The following is a 21,436-nucleotide window of genomic DNA, read 5'->3' on the forward strand; positions in this document are numbered from 1 at the left end:
TTTCTGCGACGTCTTGTGCCAGGATTTCGGTCTTGGAGAGACTTATAGTAAGGCTAAACTCTTGACAAGCAGCTGCTAAGGCATTCACTAGCTTCTGTAGACCTCCTTGTGAGTGAGATACGAGTGCCGCGTCATCGGCAAACAGCAGCTCCCTTATATATTCCGTCTTCCAGGGATTTAAAAGCACTGGTTAGTACGACTGAGAAGAAGATGCCAAATAGTGTAGGGGCCAGTACACATCCTTGTTTTACACCGCTCTTAATGGAGAATGGCCTGGAGGAAGAACTTTCAAACTGAACAGTGCCCTGCATATTTTCGTGAAAAGCTGACACTAGTTTTCTTAACTTATTTGGGCAGCCGATTCTCTCTAGTACAGCAAACAGACCGCTTCTGCTAACAAGGTCAAAGCCTTGGTCAAATCAATAAATGCTATGAAGAGGGTCTGCTTTTGTTCTCTGCTCTTCTCCTGTAGCTGCCGCAGAGAGAAAATCATATCTGTTGTAGATCTACCTGCCCTAAAGCCACACTGTGACTCTGGATAAACATGATCTGCCAAGATCTGTAATCGCTTTAGTAATACTCTAGCAAAAGCCTTTCCGACTATGCTAAGCAGTGAGATGCCTCTGTAATTGTTACAATCAGAGCGGTCGCCTTTATTTTTATAAATTGTAACTATGTTGGAGTCTTTCAATTCCTGGGGGACCATTCCTTGTTCCCAGCACAAGCTTAGCAGTTCATGGAGTGGTTTGATTAGGGCATGTTTTCCAGCCTGAATGACTTCAGCAGGAATGCCATCTCCTCCGGGTGTTTTCCCATGTGCAAGCATGTCAATGGCTATGCTCAGCTCCTTTACTGAGGGCGTTTCGTCTAATTCCGTCAAAACTGGAAGTGATGGGAAGTTGGAAACAGCATTTGGTGAGATGGCGTTTTCAATCTGGTAGAGTTCTGCATAGTGTTCTACCCATTGTTCCATTTGCAGCGCACGATCGCTGATGATTGAGCCATCTTTTGACTTGAGCAGAGCACACTTGCTGGTGTGAGGTCCAAAGGCTTTTCTCATGCCCTCATATAGTCGTCTTATGTCGGCACAAGATTGAATATCTTCGCATAGCTCCTGCCAGTATTTGTTAGCACACTGTCTCACTACTCTTTGGGAATTGTTACGTGCAGCTCTGAGCCTTTTTAAGTTGCTTGGGGTGGGATCCTTCTTGTAGATTAGCATGGCTGCTCTCTTGTTCGTAGTGGCAGTTTCCATTTCTGGTAGACTAGCTTCAAACCAGTCTTCGCTTTTCTTGGTTTTGTTTCCAAAGACCAGTGATGATGTTTGGTAGATTGTATCACGCATAAACATCCAGCTTTTTTCTACCTGAGGTCACAGATAAGTTTTTAAAAGCTTCCTCTAATTTGTTCTCAAATTCGGTGCAAAGATCAGGATTTTTTGTGCTAGTGGTATTCAGGCGTGATTTTCTTTTTCCCTGTGATGTGTGGATCTTAGTTGGCAGCAGTCTTGTCCGGCAGGACACTAAAGTATGATCAGTATCACAATCCGCGCTTTGGTAGCTACGTGTCAGCAGTATATTTCCAATGTCCTTTTTTCGTGTCAGTATCATATCCAGCTGGTGCCAGTGCCCAGACCTAGGGTGCCTCCATGAGACACAGTGCTGTGGTTTTGTTCTGAAGTATGTGTTGGTAATGCAGAGCTTATGGTATGTGCAGAATTCAAGCAGTCTTTGTCCGTTCTCATTCATCTTTCCAATTCCAAAAAGCCCAAGGCAGTCTGTCCAGGTAGTGTGATCTGATCCTACTCTGGCATCTCAGTCACCTAGAAGGATCATATGTTCTTTTTGAGGAATGTTTGCAATGGCTTCTTTGAGGTCTTCATAGAACTTGTCTTTGTCCTCCTGAAGCGAGCATAGTGTGGGGGCATAGGCACTAATTAGAGTGACTTTTCCAGATGCTGTCATCATACTTATGCTTAGTAGCCGTTCTGAGCCACCAACTGGAGGGACTATCATGGGAAGAAGACTGTTCTTGACAGCAAAGCCCACACCATGTATTCCAGTCTCATCCTGTGCTTTCCCTTTCCAAAAGAAAGTGTAGTCAGTCTCGCGGAGCATGCCGTTTTCGGCCAGTCGGGTTTCTTGCAGGGCTGCAATGTCAATATGTAGCCTTTTTAGTTCGTTGTTTATGACTGCCGTCTTCCTTGCGTCGTCGATCTGCCTAAGATCATCAGTGAGACCAGGACACATTGTCCTGACATTCCAAGTGGCCAGTCGCATGTCAGGGATTTTCTTTTTCAGTTTAATTTTTCTTCTTTTGTTGCTTGGTGCAAGTTTCCAGCCTACTTGTCGTTTTAAACTAAGCTCTAAGCACCCATTAGAGCAGGCAGGCTGTGGCGGATCAGCACCTAACTGACTGGGAGCTGCCCAGGTTGAGGCGGGCGGTAGCTGATCAGTGAGGCGCGAAGACCTCTCCCACCGTCAGAGACAACCCGTGGCGTCCATACATTACGCCAATCAAGTTGGACTTATAACCCGTAACTGTTGTCTGCCGTGTTGCAGCAGCACCAGAGTTTCCTCTCCGGGGCGCATTCCTGGGCCTTGGATAAAGGGGTCATGGGTGGCCCATGCGTCATGATCCCTCTCTCGACCTTGCTGATGTGATCCAAAGGAACGCATCACGTTACATTTGGCACCAACTCAGTTGCAGAAGCTGCCGGAGGGAATTTCATAGCTGATACTCCCAACGCCTAAGGGGCTTCACTCCTGATTTCTCCTCGAGGTTGTCTCCTGAAGCCTCAGTACCGCAAGGCAGCGGGGGTTTGAAGTCAGAGTACCCCTCTCCTAGATGAACTGCCTTACTAGGCTGACGAGCTCCATCTGCCGGAAGCTCCCGGTTTTGTGGCGCCAGGTATCCGCCTTCACCCCATCACCTGTTAGTAAGAGCAGTTTCGCTGGGCTTAATATCTAAGCCACACGAGCAGGCCAGGTGCTGGACTTAGTTATCAGAGGCTATTTGAGACGCATGCCATTAGGAGTATTTTATAGACAATGGGAGCTTAACCCCATTGACACCCCTGGCCATGACAATCTTTGAAACTAGTAATAATATATAAATATATAATATATAATTATTTAATTTGTTGGAAATATCTCCATAGTTAGCTTGATTTATAACTATTATTATTAAATACATTGTATAAGAACTTTGTCCTGATGGGTTCACAAGTTCCACTGGATATGTAACTGACAATTGTAAACAATGTCCAGCCAATACATACAGTTCTGATAATCGTACAGAATGTTTGAACTGCACAACAGCTACGCAGAACAAATTTATGTGTTCAGGTAATTTAAGTTACTAAATAATAAATTAACAGCAGGATTGAAGCATAAAATATTATTATCCACTTTAAAAATAGACAATATAAAAACATCTAATTCATATGTACTATTATCCAAAATAGTTTAAATTCAATTAAAAAATATGTTTAATTTTACCTTTTCCTTACCCCATGTGATATTCTAAGTCCTTGATTTATATTTTGACTCTGTAGTGTTAATAAAAAGTAAATAACTCATTTATTAGTCATGCCAATTAACTTTTTATGTAAACTTTGAAAATATGCATATTAAATTTTTTATAATGTTTTTTCTTATTCTTTCAAATTGTTTTATTGAATTTGAGATAAGAAAATAATTTATATGTCATATACTTGTTTTGTTCTCTAAATGTATTACACCTCAAAATGTAGAAAAATTCAACAATATTTTACCTAGTGAAGTTTAGTTTGTCTGTATTAATTACAAAAATGATTCTAAAATAATTGAAAGTAAAGTATTTTATTTGTCCCCTTCTTGTATTTTAATATTTTGTTTTACTGTATTGACACATTATCACAATTAACTTTAAACAATGTTGCTGACTTCCATTCTTCTCAAATAGCATATAAATGTTAGTAGCATGAAGAATTATATTGTTAAGTAAAAATCAATAAAATATTAAGCTTAATCATTTTGAGACAATAAAATTGTATACATTATTATAGTCATATCTTGTTTTGATTTTAATTTACAGCTCCTTGTAAAGCAGGTCACTATTCAAGTACAGGTTATGAGCCTTGCCAACTTTGTCCTGTGCATTATTATAGTGAAAACAACTCTAGTAAAACCTGCACAGAATGTCCAGATGATTCCTATACCTTACTTAAAGGATCAACTAGTGTAGTTACTTGCATCAACGGTAAATATACATTTACAATAACATTGTTTTGACAAACATTATTTTTAATATTAAAAAAAAATTGTCTTTAAACATTTATGGTTCAAATACTTTTCTAATCTGTTGATATAGATTCTTCTGCAAATTGTTCATGCTCAGTAGATGGCACTATTTCAAATACACAATGTTTAATAAAAGATCATAGAAATGTCTGCATTTGTAAAGAAGGTAAATTTATTCTAAGCAAACATTATTTACATAATATTATATCTATCTATCTATCTATCTATCTATCTATCTATATATATATATATATATATATATATATATATATATATATTATAATGGTGACCGGTCATTTCATCCCCGGTCACTTCATCCCCGGTCACTTCATCCCCGATCATTTCATTTAAACAATGTTTAATAAAAGATCATAGAAATGTCTGCATTTGTAAAGAAGGTAAATTTATTCTAAGCAAACATTATTTACATAATATTATATCTATCTATCTATCTATCTATCTATCTATCTATCTATATATATATATATATATATATATATATATATATATATATATATATATATATATATATATATATTATAATGGTGACCGGTCACTTCATCCCCTGGTCACTTCATCCCCAATTAAATATTTTATATATAAATTTGATTCTGTAGAATGCTTTTTGACATTTTATGACTTGTTACTAATGCGTTTATAGTGTTTCCTCTTCCACTTTGTTTTCTTAATGAGAAATCTTATTTTATATTATAAATCTGGGTGTGTACTTAGCTATAGTGCTTCTATTGGATGTGGGGGTTATAATATCATAATATTATCCGGATCGAAGGCCAAGTTTGGTGGAATTAGTAAAAAATCATTTGAGAGATAGAAGTGCGATTAGAATAATTATGATCATGCCACTGATAACTTATCATCAAAGGCCAAGGTGTGGTGCAAGTAGAGGAAATCTTTGAGAGATAGAAGTGCGATTACAATAATTATGATCATGCCGCTTATAATTTATCATCAAAGGCCAAGGTGTGGTGCAAGTAGTGGGAATCTTTTGAGAGATAGAAGTGCGATTACAATAATTTTGACTGTGCCGCTGATAACTTATCATCAAAGGCCAAGGTGTGGTGAAAGTACGACCATGTTTCACTTTATTTTATTTTTCAATCGCTCTTTCTTGAAAAAGGGCACGTCATTTTTAGCCTAGAAATAAGGTTTTATTTTTTTCTAATAAAGGCGGAGTTCACCCATCCTCGGGATATCATGTCGAAAATATAAGTTTTGCTTTAATTCCTTTTAAACATTAATGTGTTACAATTTTGTCATTTAAATAAAAAATGAATACATTAAATATTGCTCATTTCATGATTTTTTAAATTACAATTTGTTAGATAAAAATGATCAGATGATGAAAATATCAGGGGATGAAATGACCGGGGATGAAGTGACCAGGGGATGAAATGACCGGGGATGAAGTGACCAGGGGATGAAATGACCGGGGATGAAGTGACCGGGGATGAAATGACCGGGAACCATAATAATAATCTTTTATTGTCCATACGGAAATTTGTCTTACAATTTTTGCATTACACCAAACAAAAAACATTATAATTTAGAACTATAACAAACCAAAATGTACATTCACACCAGACTCATTCATAATTTACATGCGAAAAGTTTATATCAGATTGTTTCTATTCAATGATTTGATTGCCAGGGGAACAAAAGAGTGTTTGTGTTTGTTTGTCTTTGCTATCGGTGTCTTGTATCTCTTTTGTGATGGTAAAATCACAAAATACTGACACAAAGGGGGATTTTTTATTCCTAGAATCTTTTTAGTTTTATTTTAGATGTTTGTCTCAAACAGCTGCCCAAATGGGGTTTGTTTTTCGCCAATGATTTTACCAGCATCATTTAGGATTCTATAAAGTTTATTTTTATTTTTAATACTCAGATTGCCATACCAGGCAGTGATACTAAAACTTAAAATATTGCAAATGTGAGCGTGATAAAACATAGCCAAGGCATTTTCACTAACATTAAACGAGGACAGTTTTCTCAGTAATCGTAATCTTTGCTGCCCTTTTTTGCTGATATAATCAGTATTTGCAGTGAAATTTAGTTTATTGTCTAGGATAGTACCAAGGTATTTAAAAGTTTGCACTATTTCAATAGTCTCTCCAGCTACGGAAACAATATTGTTACGATCTTCTCTACCATCAACCTTCTGCAATAGAAATCATTTAGCTCGTTAGATAATGTTTTGTCATCTCTTGTAGCAAGATTACTTTTACTTTTGACTTGTGCTTCTTGTTCATGATACCCCACACCTGTCTCTAGTCACTTAATTGAGTCTTCCAGCTTGGTGCGGTACTTTCTCCTACCTTCCTCAAGAACGATGTTGAAATTTCATTGAGCTCTTTTCCTTTCCTGTCTATCGCCACTCATATATGCTCTTCTCTTTTTGATGATTTCCCGTTTTATTTTTGCAGTGACCGATGGTTTATTGTTGGGGTATATCTTGATGCTCTTAGAACTGATACACATGTTTTCAATTTGATGTAATCTTATAACTGATACACATGTTTTCAATTTGATGTAATTTGTCACTGCGTCGACCCATTCTCCCAGATTTGAAGTGGTCTCTTTAAACAATTTCCAGTCCGTGCAGTCTAGACAACCCTGTAGAATAAGAATGTTGTCTTGAGTCCACTCTTGTACGTTTTTTTGAATGACTTTGCCATCTTTAAGTTTTGTGCAGTAATTAGGCAGCAGTTGTACTGTTTTGTGGTCCGATGATCCTAGTGGTGGCTTTTCACGAGATGTGAATGCTCCTTGATATTACAGTAACATAAGTCCAAAGTTCTGTTCTCTCGTCGGACATTAGATGTGTTGATAGAAGTTGGGTAGATCAACCTTCAAGTTGCATTTATTAAAATCACCTAGTATAACTACTGGTGCGTCCGGTGACCTTGTCTGAAACTCATGCACTATGTCAGCGATGATTGCAGCTGCAACTTCCGTCTTGGAAGTATATATATATATTTATAACTAGATCTAGTGAATTACTGAAATTTGCTTTGCTTTCACTAAATTTGTAATATTAAGAGTTAATTTTGTGACCTCGTTTGCTTTAGATCATTTTTATGGGTGAAAATGCTTCCTTGTATCAGTATCTGATAGGCATAACTACAGGGAAATTTTCTTAGTTCTGTTAAATGTTAACAGAGCAATTTTATCATTCATATGAATTATGTATTGAGGAAAGTTCAACAAAGTCTTATTTCACTGCTAAATTTGTTTTCAGATTAATAAGTAGTATGAGTCAAGAATCTTCAAAATATTTGAGAATTTGATTTGTAACTGCAAGCATGCAGTATTCTTCATCAGCAAAATCATTCAAACAACTCTTCAATGTATTTTGTAATGACCTGCATATTTTCCTGCATCTCGTGCAGAAAAAAGCAGTTGTCCACTGGCAGTTCAAGTTTTCAATAATGACTTTTCTTTGAGTCTCAAATGTTTGTCCCGCAGCCTTTGTTGAAGCTTTCCGTCTCTTTCGGAAGTCATCTGCTGCCAGCTACTGTCCTCTTTGCCAGTGAGGGTGAAATGGCGCTTAAGTTGATCTTAATAACACTTAGGGATGCACCTCTGTTACGCCATCCTCCTTTAAGCTCGCCAAAGAAGATCATTTTTTGGCATGCATTCATCTCCCATGCAGTATAGGTGTCTGACCCAGCACAGCCCTCGAATTGTAATTAGTGCTTTTATACTGTCCATACTGGCCTCCAGCAGAACATAGTTATTTGTAATTTAGTTTTGCCAGCATCTGCCCATCATGAAGTGAAGGCACCTTTAATTTATTTATTAATATAGATCTATGGTAGAAGCACTATATTTATTTATTTGACTTTTTGTGCTTATGAATATTTGCCAAGGTTATTATGGAGACAGATGTGACCAAACCTGTGACTTTTGTTTGGCAAAGCCATGTTATAATGAAGGGACATGTACAAATAATGGCTCCAGTGTTACCTGCGAATGTAAAACTGGTAAGAAAAAGTCTTTTTTTTTTCTTTTAAGTTTCTACTGGCAGATTAGATAATATGTTTATTTATTGATTATATGAAGTATTAATTGCTAGAAAGAAAAAAAGATAGTGCTTGATTATTATAAGTTTAAATTTAAAAAAAATTCATTGTTTGAATGCATTATTGTTTCTAGCTTAGAGTATATGCAGGAATTATGCAATCAACTTTTCTGACTTAAAGAAAAATTTTAAAAGGCAGTTTTTTTGGATTATGGGGGACTTCAAGCTCCGTGATATTAATTGAAAATCATTAAGCATAGACCACCATCAAAACCTTAAAGATATTAATGAATTATTCATAGAAACATTACAAAATTTTAATTTAGATCAAATTATTAAAAAAACATTTAGACTAAACATATTAGATCTATTTCTAACAGACCTTGATTAGTGGTAAATTATGAAATAATTTCTGGACTATCTAACCATGATATCATTAAAATACACAGTCAAATGAAACCAGTAACCAATATAAAACCCAAAAGAAAAATCTTACTTTGGAACAAATGCAAGCTGCATTAAACTTTCAACAAACATTCTTATCAGAAAAAGACATTAACCAACAAGTAATTTACAAATAGAAAAACAAAACCTAATTCTAGAACAAATTTGTACAAATGTTTCCTCTTACCTAGTGCCATTAGAGAATGGAATGGGTTGCCTGAATCAGCCAGGAAAACCGACTTAGCAGAGTTTAAGTCAACATGCATGACTAGATTGAAACATGAAATGTCTAGGATGTAATTATCTTCTTTTTAAAAGTAACATCTGTAATATGTAAGAAATATAAGATAAGACTAAAGACTACACAATGTATCAGCTATCTTCTTTTTTTGTGAAAAGTTCTTACAAAACAAAAATTATTAATTTTTAATTATTAACAATGGAGTAAAATTCATAAGCAGTATAGAAGAAATGTATTTGTTATAAAGACTATTATACATCAACATGATATCTTTGCAAAGTTGAGATAATGTGTCCAACTACATGAATTAGTGTAATATTTCATAGAGTTCTTATAGTTGTACTATTATTTGAAGTGTGAACTTGTATATCTATTTTTAAACAATATCTTGTCAGTTTTGAGCCAAAGTAATTAATAAGTTGCTTGAAATTGCAGTAAATTTTACAGTAGATTTTAAAATTATATTTACATTTTTTTATTAATTTAATTTCAATAAATAAATAGATAAAAATGTTTTAACATAGATAATAAAAAAACAACAATAATAATAATAATCAAAACTTGATAATGGCTCACATTATGGTTTGCCACCATTCCATAATGATCATTGCTGCCAATCTAGATGTCACTATCTAGATTTAATAGGTAGTTTAAATTAAGAACAGCTTCGATAGTGATGCCTAAGGAAGGAAATGAGTTATAAAAATAAACAGAGCAGTTTAAGCCATCAACCTTTCTCACATAAGAATTACAAAATAAGTAGAATATATGAAGACCCCAGTCAAAATAAATGGACAAAATAAAGTATGGTTGTTTGTAGACATATAGATTGACATTTTTATAGAGGAGCAAAACATAATTTTTTATCAAAATATTATTTTATTGGATGTAACATACACTTTTATTTTAATTATTTCAGGCCAAAACTGCACATTTGTGAAAGATCCTATGCTAAAGTACATAAAAAATGCAACTTATATCATAAACTATTTGCAGCTTAATTCTACAACAGAATGCTATAAACTTTGTTTGCGTGATGACAGTTGTTTAGCTTATATGTTTACAAATAGCTCAGAGACCTACTGTCTGACTTACAAAGAATTGATTTATGACACAATTGAGAATGAACATGATTCATACAAGAAAAATTGCTCAGTTAATGCTAGTAAGTTATTTTTGTGTTCATATTTTGCAGCAAATAAATATACAATAAAACTTTGCAATATTATAAAAATTTATATTGAAAATCTGAAAATTTTAAATTTTGTTATAGACTTTCTTCTATTATTTTGAAATGAGCCTTTTTCTGTGATTCTTTTTGAGAATTTGCAACATATATAATATTTTAATTTCATGCTAATGGATGAAATGTTAAGTAACCATGCTTTATAAAGAATGTAGTTACAAAAAGTATGAAAAATGTCCATATAATAATTCTAGGGACAGCAACTCAATGAAAGAAAGCTAGAAATGATAACGATGTTTATTGATTCAATGAAACTAAAAAGATGAAAACACAAACCTACAAAATAGTCCGCCTTCAACAATTAGTGTTCTTTTTATCCACCATCTCCACTACCATAGGGTTGACACTCAAAATATTCCATATTAGTTCAGTCTCTTATAGTGCACTAAATAGTGTGCATCTTTGCATTCTGTAGATGGTAAATTGCAGGGTGGAATTACAGTTACAGTTAAAAAAAATATTCTTTATCTGTATATTCTTTTATGTTTACTATCTAGTTAAATCATCTTTTTCTTTTGCTTGTTTAATTGGTTGGTCAATACAAGTGTTGCCTGTCAAATCTTTTTATTCCTTTCTGTTTTCAACCATTCTGAGGGTCTCGTTCAGAATGAGGCTCTTCCAGTAGTTAATGATTTCTTCACATCATTTCCTTTTCCTGCATCACATTTATTAGTTTAAAGAGTATTTTGAAGCATTTACACTTCATTGTTTAAAGCAAGGTTGTTCATACATATCTCTAACAAATCTATGAAAGAAAAAAGTATGAATTTCAGCACAATATTGTTAAAACATCTTCATTGATTATAACCTTATTAAATAATCAAGTTTGAAAAGTATTCAGTTCTGATTCTCCAAAACGTGTAACAGCAAGTTTAAATAATAACTAGAATTCTTACATATTCACTCTTATTTGTAAATCTGTGATAACAGTCAGTGTGATAGAGGAAATCATAGTAAAATATATTATAGCTTTACTTGTCATTTTTATTTCATCTGTTTATGTAGGTTATACTTGTATCCTAGTCTAACCTTATAGTTCAAATAATATTTCAGTATTTGGTGGTGACTACTGTGAAATAGATCTCATAAATGATTGTGAAGAAAATGTTTGTTCTGGAGATGGTGTCTGCACTGACATGGTTAATAGTACAAAGTGTGCTTGTCCATTGGGAAATTATGATGAAAAGTAAGTTTTTATTTCATAGACGAGAGACATACTTAAATATTGTATGTTTGAAATAAATAAAATCCTTTTTTTAAAAAAAGGACTTGTAAATATTTTCAGAATGAATATAAGTTTGTTAGTGATGTTGATTATTCAATATTTTTTTTTATTTTATAGGATTCTGATTTTCCATGTTGAAGAAAGGTGGCACTTAATGTTATTTTTTAAAAACTTTATGAGGGTCTGATTCATCATTAGCCTATTATTATTACGTTTTATCTAATTGAGATGTTGTTTTTATATAGTTTTTTTTAAAGCTAATTGTAAGCAAAATTATTGCATATATATTTCCAATTTTTAGCGACCCCGAAAGGTAAAGATGCTATTAGTTTTGTGTGGAATAACTGTCTGTCAGTCCATCTTTCCATCTTTCCATCCATTTAGATCTCGGAAACTAGAAAAGATATTGAAAATCCGACATCATGATATTTTAGACCTTTCAAAGTTCTGATGCAACGGCTACTTTTTTTCTTTTCTGAAAGGGAAAAATTTAATTTTTAAAGTCAACTATGCAAGCAGTTTTTTTTATAAAAATACACCATTTTAACAACTATTCACTATTAATAGTAACAAACACAGTAGGCTATTTAGTTACTATTTTTTCAAAGAGAAAAAATCTATTTAATATGCATATAAGTGGAACATAATTTAAAACACAAATTAATAAGTAGTTTTTCATATTATCTCGTGAACTGCAGGGTAATACCACAGTTATAAGACACCTAACTAAGGATTTTTTTTTAAAGAAATGCTGTTTTTTTAATGAGGCTTTGAATAAGAGATTGCCCCTATACAAAACAATTAGATCAATAAGATAATCATTGTATGAAATCAGTTAGGCCAGGTTCACATCTAGCTTCACCTTCACTTTCACCTATCCATTCATCTGCTGGACTATTGGGGCACCACACAAGATCTGTCAACCTTCTTTCTCCATTCTTCTCTGTAATTTGCCTTTGATAGAATTTCATTCTGATATTCTTTCTGAAAATATTGAAACCTACCTTTTTACCTGCCTGCGTGGACCACTTCGGGGGCTGATTTTGAGTTTGTGTTTCAACACAAACTGTCATTGTAACCTTGTTTTATCATTGTGTGATGCATTTACTCTTCGAAGCTCTTTGTCAGAGGTGCCATATATGTGACGTATTTATTCTTCGATGTCGCCTTTATTGTTTGATGCATGTATTCATCGATGCCTTGCCTTATTTATCGAAAGTGCCATAAATGTGATGATTGGTCGAAGGATTGTATTAATAAGTTGATAAATTCATATGAAGTGAAGAAAGAAACATCTCTCTGTATTTTCTTAAAACTTCTTTAATAATACTTCTTCAACTTTCACATCAAATTAACTTCTCAATTCAATAACAACTTGACTTGATACTTCATAAATAAAACTTAAAGATACATAAAACTTCACTTAGTATAACTTCAGCTCCAACTAATAAAACTTTAACTAATGGACCCGCTAATATCACAAAACTCATAACTAATCGAGGACTGAGCGAGGACCATCGCTCTACAAGAACTACTACTATGCGAGGACCCCATCTAACTGACTTTCCCCTAATTTATACTTTCTTTGATCGTACATTCCAGAATCATGGAACCTTCTCAGATAATTATTTTAGTAACTTTGACCTTCTAGAAGCTGACGTGTGCTATTTTTTTCCCTTAACCTCTTTCTTTGATTGGATACCTAAAATTAACTTGTTTACGCTGAACACTTGCACTGGTTTGAACTCGCTTCTAGAAATTGGTCAAAATAGGTCACAGACTCGACTCGTGACACATTGCTAGGTTTTATATGAGTACAGTACAGTACAGTGCCATTACTAGGGTGGGGGTCCTAATTTGAAAATCATCCGGGGCCCCCACTTGAGGGGATCCCCCAAATGAGTTTCTGAAATTTGTTTTTATAATAAATATTACACCATTGTATCATGTAATGATGTCGAATGTCAAAGTGCAGGGGCTCTTAAAGAGGTCAAGCCCCCCGGGCCCCCAAATCCCAAGTTACGATACTGTTTCTTAGACTTAGGTCCTCCCGCGCCATTCGGCGCACTGGGCGGCACGCTGTCTCCAGTAAGATTTTTCACTGGCAATGTCTGAAGCCTCCTCCACATGCCACTGTATGAGTTTATCAATTTTATAGCCTTTTGATTGGGTTACTGAGAAATATAATGTCTCCTAGCTTCAGTGTTATAAATTTGTTTCCCACATTTTTTTTCATTTATCATGGGATCTTTTGTTAAAATATAATGGCTTGAAGGACGATCTGCCTGTTAAGTTTATTTGATTTTTTGTTTTATTTAAATTTTATAAATTTCTATAATTTTCTCGTTAGTGTATAGTTCTTTTTGACAATTTTGCTAGTTAAATTAGTTATTTGAGCACTATTGTTTACATTTTATCTTATGTTTATATGACTAAATAGCCTAGTTTATTGTTTTTGTGTTTTTATATAGTCACTAATTATAAATATTTGGTTTAAAATTTACTTTTTATTATCTATTTTCTAATCATATGTTTTATGTCAATATTGTTTTTTGTCACTAGGTGTAACAAAATAGAAAATCTTTGCAGTTCATATTCATGTGGTCATGGAACTTGTCTGTCATATGAAAATATTCGCTATTTATGCATCTGCAATCCTGGATATACTGGCCTTAACTGTTCTGAAATCATTGGTAAAACAAGAACTTTTTTTTTTTATAGTAACACAGCATGAAGATGTCTTGAGACTTTTAGATCGATGTTTTGTTTTGTTTTTACTTTGTATTGTTTTTTATTTGATAACAAGGTGTCAATGAAGTCATTTCATTTTTTATTTTCTTGACTACACAAAAAGTGTCAGGTTCTCTTAATGTTTTACTCTCTACATTACCATATACTTCCTTTCCTCTTCAGTTTTTTTTATCAACCAAAGAAAGGTATTGATAACAGAAATAAAATCTTTGACATAGTTCTGTTTATGGATACAGGCTGATACTCTTAAAATCTTGTCTTTTTTTGATAAGAGGTATAAAATGAGAGGTCTAGAGAACAATGTTCTTGATATCATTCTTTTATCACTCTTATTGTGTTCTTTTTTTTTTTTAAATATTTAAGAATATTTTTATATCTCTTTTTTAACTCTATAAGAACATTTTCTCTGTCACTCTAAGTCTTATATATTAACTAAATTCAAATAGAATTTATCCTGGCAAACAAAGCAAAAATACTTAAAACCTGCAGTAAAATTTAAAAAAAAATTGCTTAACTCGCTACATGTATTTGAAGGGTTACAATTCCTTTTCTATTTTGTTTCCACTTTTTCTCTTTGGAATTTTATTCTGCCATTTCTTTCTCCAGTTTCCCCCTGCTCTCAATACAATGATGTAGATGTGTCACTAATGGTTGGTTACAATTACCAGAAAAATGATTAAACATATCAAAATTAGCATTTTTTATTTGCTTGTTTTATATTTTCTTCTTCTTCTAGCCAGCTTTTTTGCTTCTATGCTGTAAGCTCTTGTGCAGACTGTGCCAAAGAAAAATAGTGTGCTGTTTTCTTCAGTTTTTCAGCAGTGCCGTACAGAATATTAGTTATGTTGTGCTGAAGTGGTAGTAGGGCCTGCCTAAGATGGATTAGGGAGGTGCACAAAAAGAAGATATTGTTTATGGTTTCATATGGGTGGGCGCAGTGTCTACAAAGGGGCTTTATAGTTTGATTAATATCTTCCTTGTTTTGTTTTCTTTGTTTTGTTTTTTTTAACTTAATGAACCTGATATTTAAATATACTAATGTAATCATTCTATATTCAGATGATTGTGAATTGAACCCCCATGGATGTTTGTATAATGGTACCTGCCTTGACAACATTAATAATTACACTTGTTCCTGTAAAGATGGATTCCAAGGAAACCATTGTCAACTACGTCCTAATTTGTGTGACAGAAATAGTTGTATGGAAAATGATGGTGGATTTTGCATTGAAGATTATACAAATCTAAACCATGAATGTGCATGTGGAGAGAAATATAACCTAAGTATGTCATGCATTCAGATCAATGAAAAATAATTTTGATGAATAGGTTATCATAAATACCATAATTTATGCGACTATTTCAAATATTAAGTGTATAAATGATTATGTATCATTGAACGAATCCCTTTTTTGTACATATAATAGATCTACAGATTTTTAGTTTTTATTGTTAAGTTTTCTTTGTAAAATTATAACTTTATAAAGAAAATGTTTATAGTTTTTCTATGAACTTTTTATTAACAACATTAGAAAAAATTAATCTTTTTCAGCTTACAATGGCAAAAACCCAGCATGCAAAGCTATTGATTTTTGTCTGTCATCCCCTTGCATTAATGGAGGAACATGCCTCTATGAATATGGCAGTTATTCTTGTAATTGTACTGATGGATTTGAAGGTTCTTTGTGTCAGATTGAAGTAGAAACAGAGAAGAATGAAACAACTTGTGAAAGTATAGATGTTTGTCAAAGTGCAATGAAAGAGTATTTCTGTCACATGTGCTCATCTTCAAGTTAGTATTCTTTTTCATATTGACCTTTTTTTTTATTTATTTAATTGCAAGAAACTTTAACAAAACACATAGAAATACACTATCTAATCTTAGTTTTTCAATCATGGAATGTCACTTTTTTTAACATTATACCATTCTCTATAAAATATAAACCAATTAGATAGATAGAAAAAGGGAGGGGGGTTTATGAGAAATATAAGAATTTTTTGTTTAATTGTTCTGTTCTTACCTTTGCTGTACCCCTTCCCTGATCCTCTTTGATTTTATATTAAAGAGATTTTATTTTTGGTGAAGAAAAATTATTTGTATCCTTTGAATAAATCTCAAATATTATATTGTAAAGATTAAAATAAAAAATATTTATTTTTAAATTTAGATATCAGCTGTGTAAATCAGTCATGTGTAGAGAAATGTAAAAGTTTCAGCCACCTCACTGTGATAGAAAGATTGCTTTGTCAGTGTTTTTGTAATGAAACAACTGTAAGTTTCAATTACTATCGTGTCAATTATTATCAAGCACATATATGCCTAACATGTTTATTTTTACTAACTTTTATGACAATATAAAGCAATCCTTTTTTTAAATTCTTGTTTTTATTACTAAACACAATTTTTAGACTGAAAATGAATGTTTACTGTATGATCCATGCCTTCATGGTGGTACATGTACCAATACATCTAATGGATACAACTGTTTATGTCCTTCTGGATGGACTGGACAAGTCTGTGAAACATCAGTAGATTACTGCAGTCAGAACAATACATGTAAAAACAATGCCCATTGTTATAATCTGGTCAATGACACTTACTGCCAGTAAGTATGAAAATTACTTTCCTCTATATCTGTGGTCTTCTTCCAGTGGGGCAAATTTGTGAAATTTGGGGAGGCGCTGGGAGCCAAAGGGGTGGTAAGTGTCACGTGTTTATTACGTTTATTTGACTTGAAGATCCTGATGCTATAAACTTGTGACATATGTGGGTTCGGAGGTGCCTTGATATAGTTCAAACACTTTAATAATCAATGAAGTAACAAAGTGCTGATATGTTGTCTTGAGTTTTAATTATTTAAAACTTGAACTTAAATGTATGTACAAAGATATATATAACAGGATTCAGTGAAATGTTCAATAAAATGACTAAATATTTACTTTAAAAACTATCGACTTCTAAGTCTAACTTTCTAGCTCTCTCTCCTGTCTCAAGCTAACACTCCACCTTTTACATCTTTCTTTAGAATAAAGAACCGTGACATCTCAATACCTATCCTTGACTCCTTGACCCGTTTACATTTAATTTTCCTTTTAATTGGTTTTGTAATTTAACCTATGTTAATTATGTTTCCCTGCTGTAGCCTTGAACTAAGCTTTAATCGGCGTCTTTCTGGCATTAAAGTGTGAGTGCGCTGACCTGATTTAAGATAGGTACAATGTCCTCATTTTGTAAACAATGAGGTGTCACTAGGGACGTGACAGTAACGAGTGTTGGGCACAATGGGCAGCGCTAGTTATAAATAGGGGATGTAGAGGTGAAAGAAGAAATAGAGGTGCACTGAAACAAAATAAAAAATTTCTTCAAAATTAATGCTGGGAAACAAAATATAGAGAAATTATAGTTAGCTTGCTTTTAATTTAAGAACAGAAACGATGTTAGAAATTGAGTTTGAGAATCCCATTTTTCTATGTTTGAATTATTACTCTGTTACTGTTATCTGAGGGTATCTATTGTATTTAGTTCCTGCGTTTGGTAAACGTTTGTGATTTGATAAACAAACTTGGCAATACACTTTATAGATTATAGTTTATTTTATTTAGGTATATTATTATATTGATATGTAAATGTTAATTAAAAAAAACCCCACTAAAGCTAACATTCCGTTAGAAAAATTATTTATTTTTTTTTAACAATGAAAACATGAGGCAAAATTGCCAGTGAGCACTTACAAATCTTTTCAAAAGTTTTATTGAATTGTCACCAGATAAATAGTATTTCAATGTTCTACTTTGAATGACAATATTTTCAAATGAGCTTAGGAAACCAAGTTGGCTTCACAAACATATTGTTATAAACCTGGTGGTGGCACAGATGGGGGTAGTGGTGTGTGTGTAGTCAGCCGACGCAAATCGCCCCAGGCCAGCGCTAGACGAGCGGTCAACCGTGACGAGTTACGACTGTCAGCCGAGACGAGTGTCAACACGGCGGTTCGGGAAGGATCGACGGCGGTCCGGGAAGGATCGACGTCGTGAACAGAGCTCAGGAGCGTCACGAGAGTTGTAGTCATCTGACCACCTAGAAACGTCGAGCGGCGTTCTGTCCGGTTCGAGAAGGCCAGTAGGGACCCTATATAAGAGCGGAGGCGACGCAGTCAAGACGGTTGAGAAAAGGGGCTCAATACAGCAAGGTTCACGACAGAGGGTTCAGAAAGCGGGTTCACGACAGGAGTTCAGAACACGGTCGACTACAGCACAGTTCAACGGTGTGGTTCTGTACGGAGCATTACGACGGTTCAGTGCGGAGTACTGTCAAGTACAGTTGAGACGAACGGCGTCTTGATCTTGGTCTGTGATCGAGTCCGACACAACGAGCCCAAGTGTGTGAAGTCAGTCCCGAACTGTTGAACCCAGTGCAAGCCCGGAACGAGACGGAGAGGCCAGTGCAAGACTTGATACGGCGGAACGGTGGTATCGGAGAGATATTTGTTATCGCAGAGCTATTTGTACTGTTCTACGTGCTGCCAATTGTACAGTATTGGCTGTTATTTATGGACATTAAACCTTTACGTTATTTTGGAGCCCTGACTTGTCAAGTTCTTTAAGTTGGTGGTGTATGGTGCAGTTTGCAGAGAGCCTGGATAGTGAGATTCGTAACAATATAGTAATATCCAAAAAGTAATTTACCAATATTCATGAACAATTTAAAAAACTTTCTACTATTCAAAGAATACTTTAAAAAAACAAACAAAGGCAAAGCAAAATATGTTTTAGTGGCCTCTTAGAAAATTGCATTTTTTTTCCCCCAACTCCCAAAAAAAAAAAAAATTGACAAAACAACTTATGATGTTCTTTGAAAATTGAGTAAAAATTAAATTAAAATTGTTAAAAACTTATCTGTAACACATGAAAACTTATTTTTTTATTAGTGATGAAATATTTTTTCAAAATTATGTAGTTATTAGCTAATTGCAACATATGGGGCACTGTGTATGGTTGGACGTCACAAAGGTTTTATAAGTAATATAGAATGAAGAAAATCCAGATCTATCCTCTATTCACCTTGTGAGTTGTAATACACAGTCAACATCTTGTTACAATTTTAGACCACAATTTCATTTCTATTATAAAAATTGTAAATAAAATAGAAACTCATGCTGAAAATAAGCTCATCTTTCAACAGTTGTGTGAAACAAACGATGAGCAACATGTTAAACTCTTATTGTAAACTGAAGTTATCTGGATTTTGAAAAGGATTCGTTAAGTTCTTTAATACAATGTTGGATTTTTTTTTGAGAAACAGGAAAAATTATCGGTTGGCGCTGACTTAATTAAGGCAGGCTAAAAAAAAAATATTTGTTTTACATGGTAGGCATCTAAAGCAAATGAATAAAACCAACCTCTGACTTCTAGGGAAAGAAATTGACTGTCATTGATGAAATTATTTTCTATTTTATTTAGATATTAAATCTATTTTAAAGGGTTTTACAATCTCATATAACTTGATTGTTGACAAATGAATGACCTAATGACTAATATGCTATTCACCTATTAATGCTGTATTAAGAAAAGACTATTTGCTTCTAAGATGTAATAAATTAAAAAATGTAATTATAAGTGACAATTTTTAAACATCTGTTACTGATGGTCAAATTGAGTTGCAGGAAAAAAATAAATTTGTGTAACCACTGCAAGTTATTTGACATTATTTTTGTATAATAGTTAAACAATTAACGATCTGTTATTGACAGCATGTAAATAAAAAATAAAGGACATTTTATTTAAATTTGCCTTCTCACGCTTCCTTATTAGTATTTTTCTTAGGGGGGGGGGGGGGGGGTAACTGGAGGATTTTTTAAAAGAAAATATACAAAAAAGGGGCTAGTAGGAAGACCACTGATCTATATGATATTTAATAGAATGTGAATGCAGAAACTTATTATTTTTTTCCTTTCATTTAAAAATTTGAATAAACAATGTATCATATTTCAACATATATTTCACATTTTTGTGCGGTTTTCTCAATAGTTCCTTGGGTATACCCTGCCCATCATTCTGTGGGAGGTTTGGACTACAGAGTAGTTTACTTTCAACTCTGCAGGAACAATCAAAAGATGTAAAACATTTTACAAACTTTTAAAGCTATGGAAAAACATTTCTTAAAAACATTTATCAAGTAATAATTAAATTTGTAAATATACATTTTAGCTTCTAATCACACAGCATTATTATTGGTGGTCCTTTGTATAGAATGTACTTTGTAATGATTACTTGTTGTGTGATTTAAAATTTAGTAATAGCTATATAAGCACCTTTGGTGAAAGCGGACATATGGTGGCGAGACTGCACTACAAACAGTGATGTCCTTGTGAACGCTGGTATGGACAGTACAGAGGGACTTCTTATGGTCCGACAGTTACGCTGGGCAGGGCACTGTTGTGGTGTTGTTATTAGATGTTAATGTAGATGTAGATCTAAAATATTACTAACTCACAGTCTGGCCTTGCTCTTCGATCACAAGCACAACATATAATAAGTCTATGACATGACTTGATAAGACTTTTCAATTTGAAATATACTTTAATACACAAAGAAGGGGCACAGTCCAATGTCAATACTTCCTAATAATCACAACGTCTTGCTTTAAGCTAAAGGAGTGCATTTTTCAACTGTCGTGTATCCCAGAATTACTTCCATCCAAATAAAGTTCTATTTAAAGTCGAGTCGCTAAAAGGAAATCCCTGATTATACTGATTCCATTCTAAACCTATAACAGCACGTATCGCGTATGGGGTATGAACGTATGCCAAAGGCTTCCTTTTTTGGTGAGCTAAAAGGTGGTTGACATAACGCCCCACGGAAATGCTTCAAAGACCAGCTTAGGTGCCAACTTGCCTTAGCTGACATAGAAAAGAGCACCTGGTTGCATGTGGCCTCAGAACAAGACAGCTGGAGGTCACTCACAAAGGCTGCGGGATACACATTTGAGACCAAAAGAAGATCCGCTGTCGATAACAGTCAATGACAGCGAAAAGAAAATCTAAATCGACCACCTGCGGACAATGGTTATGCTTGCCCTGGGTGTGGCAAAGTATGTTAATCATGATTGGGGCTGCGCAGACACAGGAAATACTGCATTCTTTACTGATCTTCGGACTCGAAGACAAGCCTTATTATAGCCATATAAAATATGTAACTGTAATGT

At 33.9% G+C, this 21,436-nt stretch overlaps 1 protein-coding gene across 1 annotated transcript in view; it reads left to right on the forward strand.

Moving 5' to 3' along the window:
• The window catches only part of LOC106074673 (uncharacterized), a 114,459-nt gene that overhangs the window by 63,423 nt on the left and 29,600 nt on the right, over positions 1 to 21,436 (forward strand). Inside the window, exons 29-39 of the mRNA XM_056019387.1 lie at positions 3,204 to 3,347; positions 4,078 to 4,242; positions 4,354 to 4,449; positions 8,174 to 8,287; positions 9,930 to 10,175; positions 11,310 to 11,442; positions 14,044 to 14,174; positions 15,292 to 15,516; positions 15,785 to 16,024; positions 16,401 to 16,504; positions 16,642 to 16,838. Coding sequence (XP_055875362.1) covers positions 3,204 to 3,347; positions 4,078 to 4,242; positions 4,354 to 4,449; positions 8,174 to 8,287; positions 9,930 to 10,175; positions 11,310 to 11,442; positions 14,044 to 14,174; positions 15,292 to 15,516; positions 15,785 to 16,024; positions 16,401 to 16,504; positions 16,642 to 16,838 — 1,795 coding nt within the window. The remainder of the gene's footprint in view (positions 1 to 3,203; positions 3,348 to 4,077; positions 4,243 to 4,353; positions 4,450 to 8,173; positions 8,288 to 9,929; positions 10,176 to 11,309; positions 11,443 to 14,043; positions 14,175 to 15,291; positions 15,517 to 15,784; positions 16,025 to 16,400; positions 16,505 to 16,641; positions 16,839 to 21,436) is intronic.

The sequence above is a fragment of the Biomphalaria glabrata genome, chromosome 2, assembly GCF_947242115.1.
Source record: "Biomphalaria glabrata chromosome 2, xgBioGlab47.1, whole genome shotgun sequence".
NCBI classification, from domain to species: Eukaryota; Metazoa; Mollusca; class Gastropoda; family Planorbidae; genus Biomphalaria; species Biomphalaria glabrata.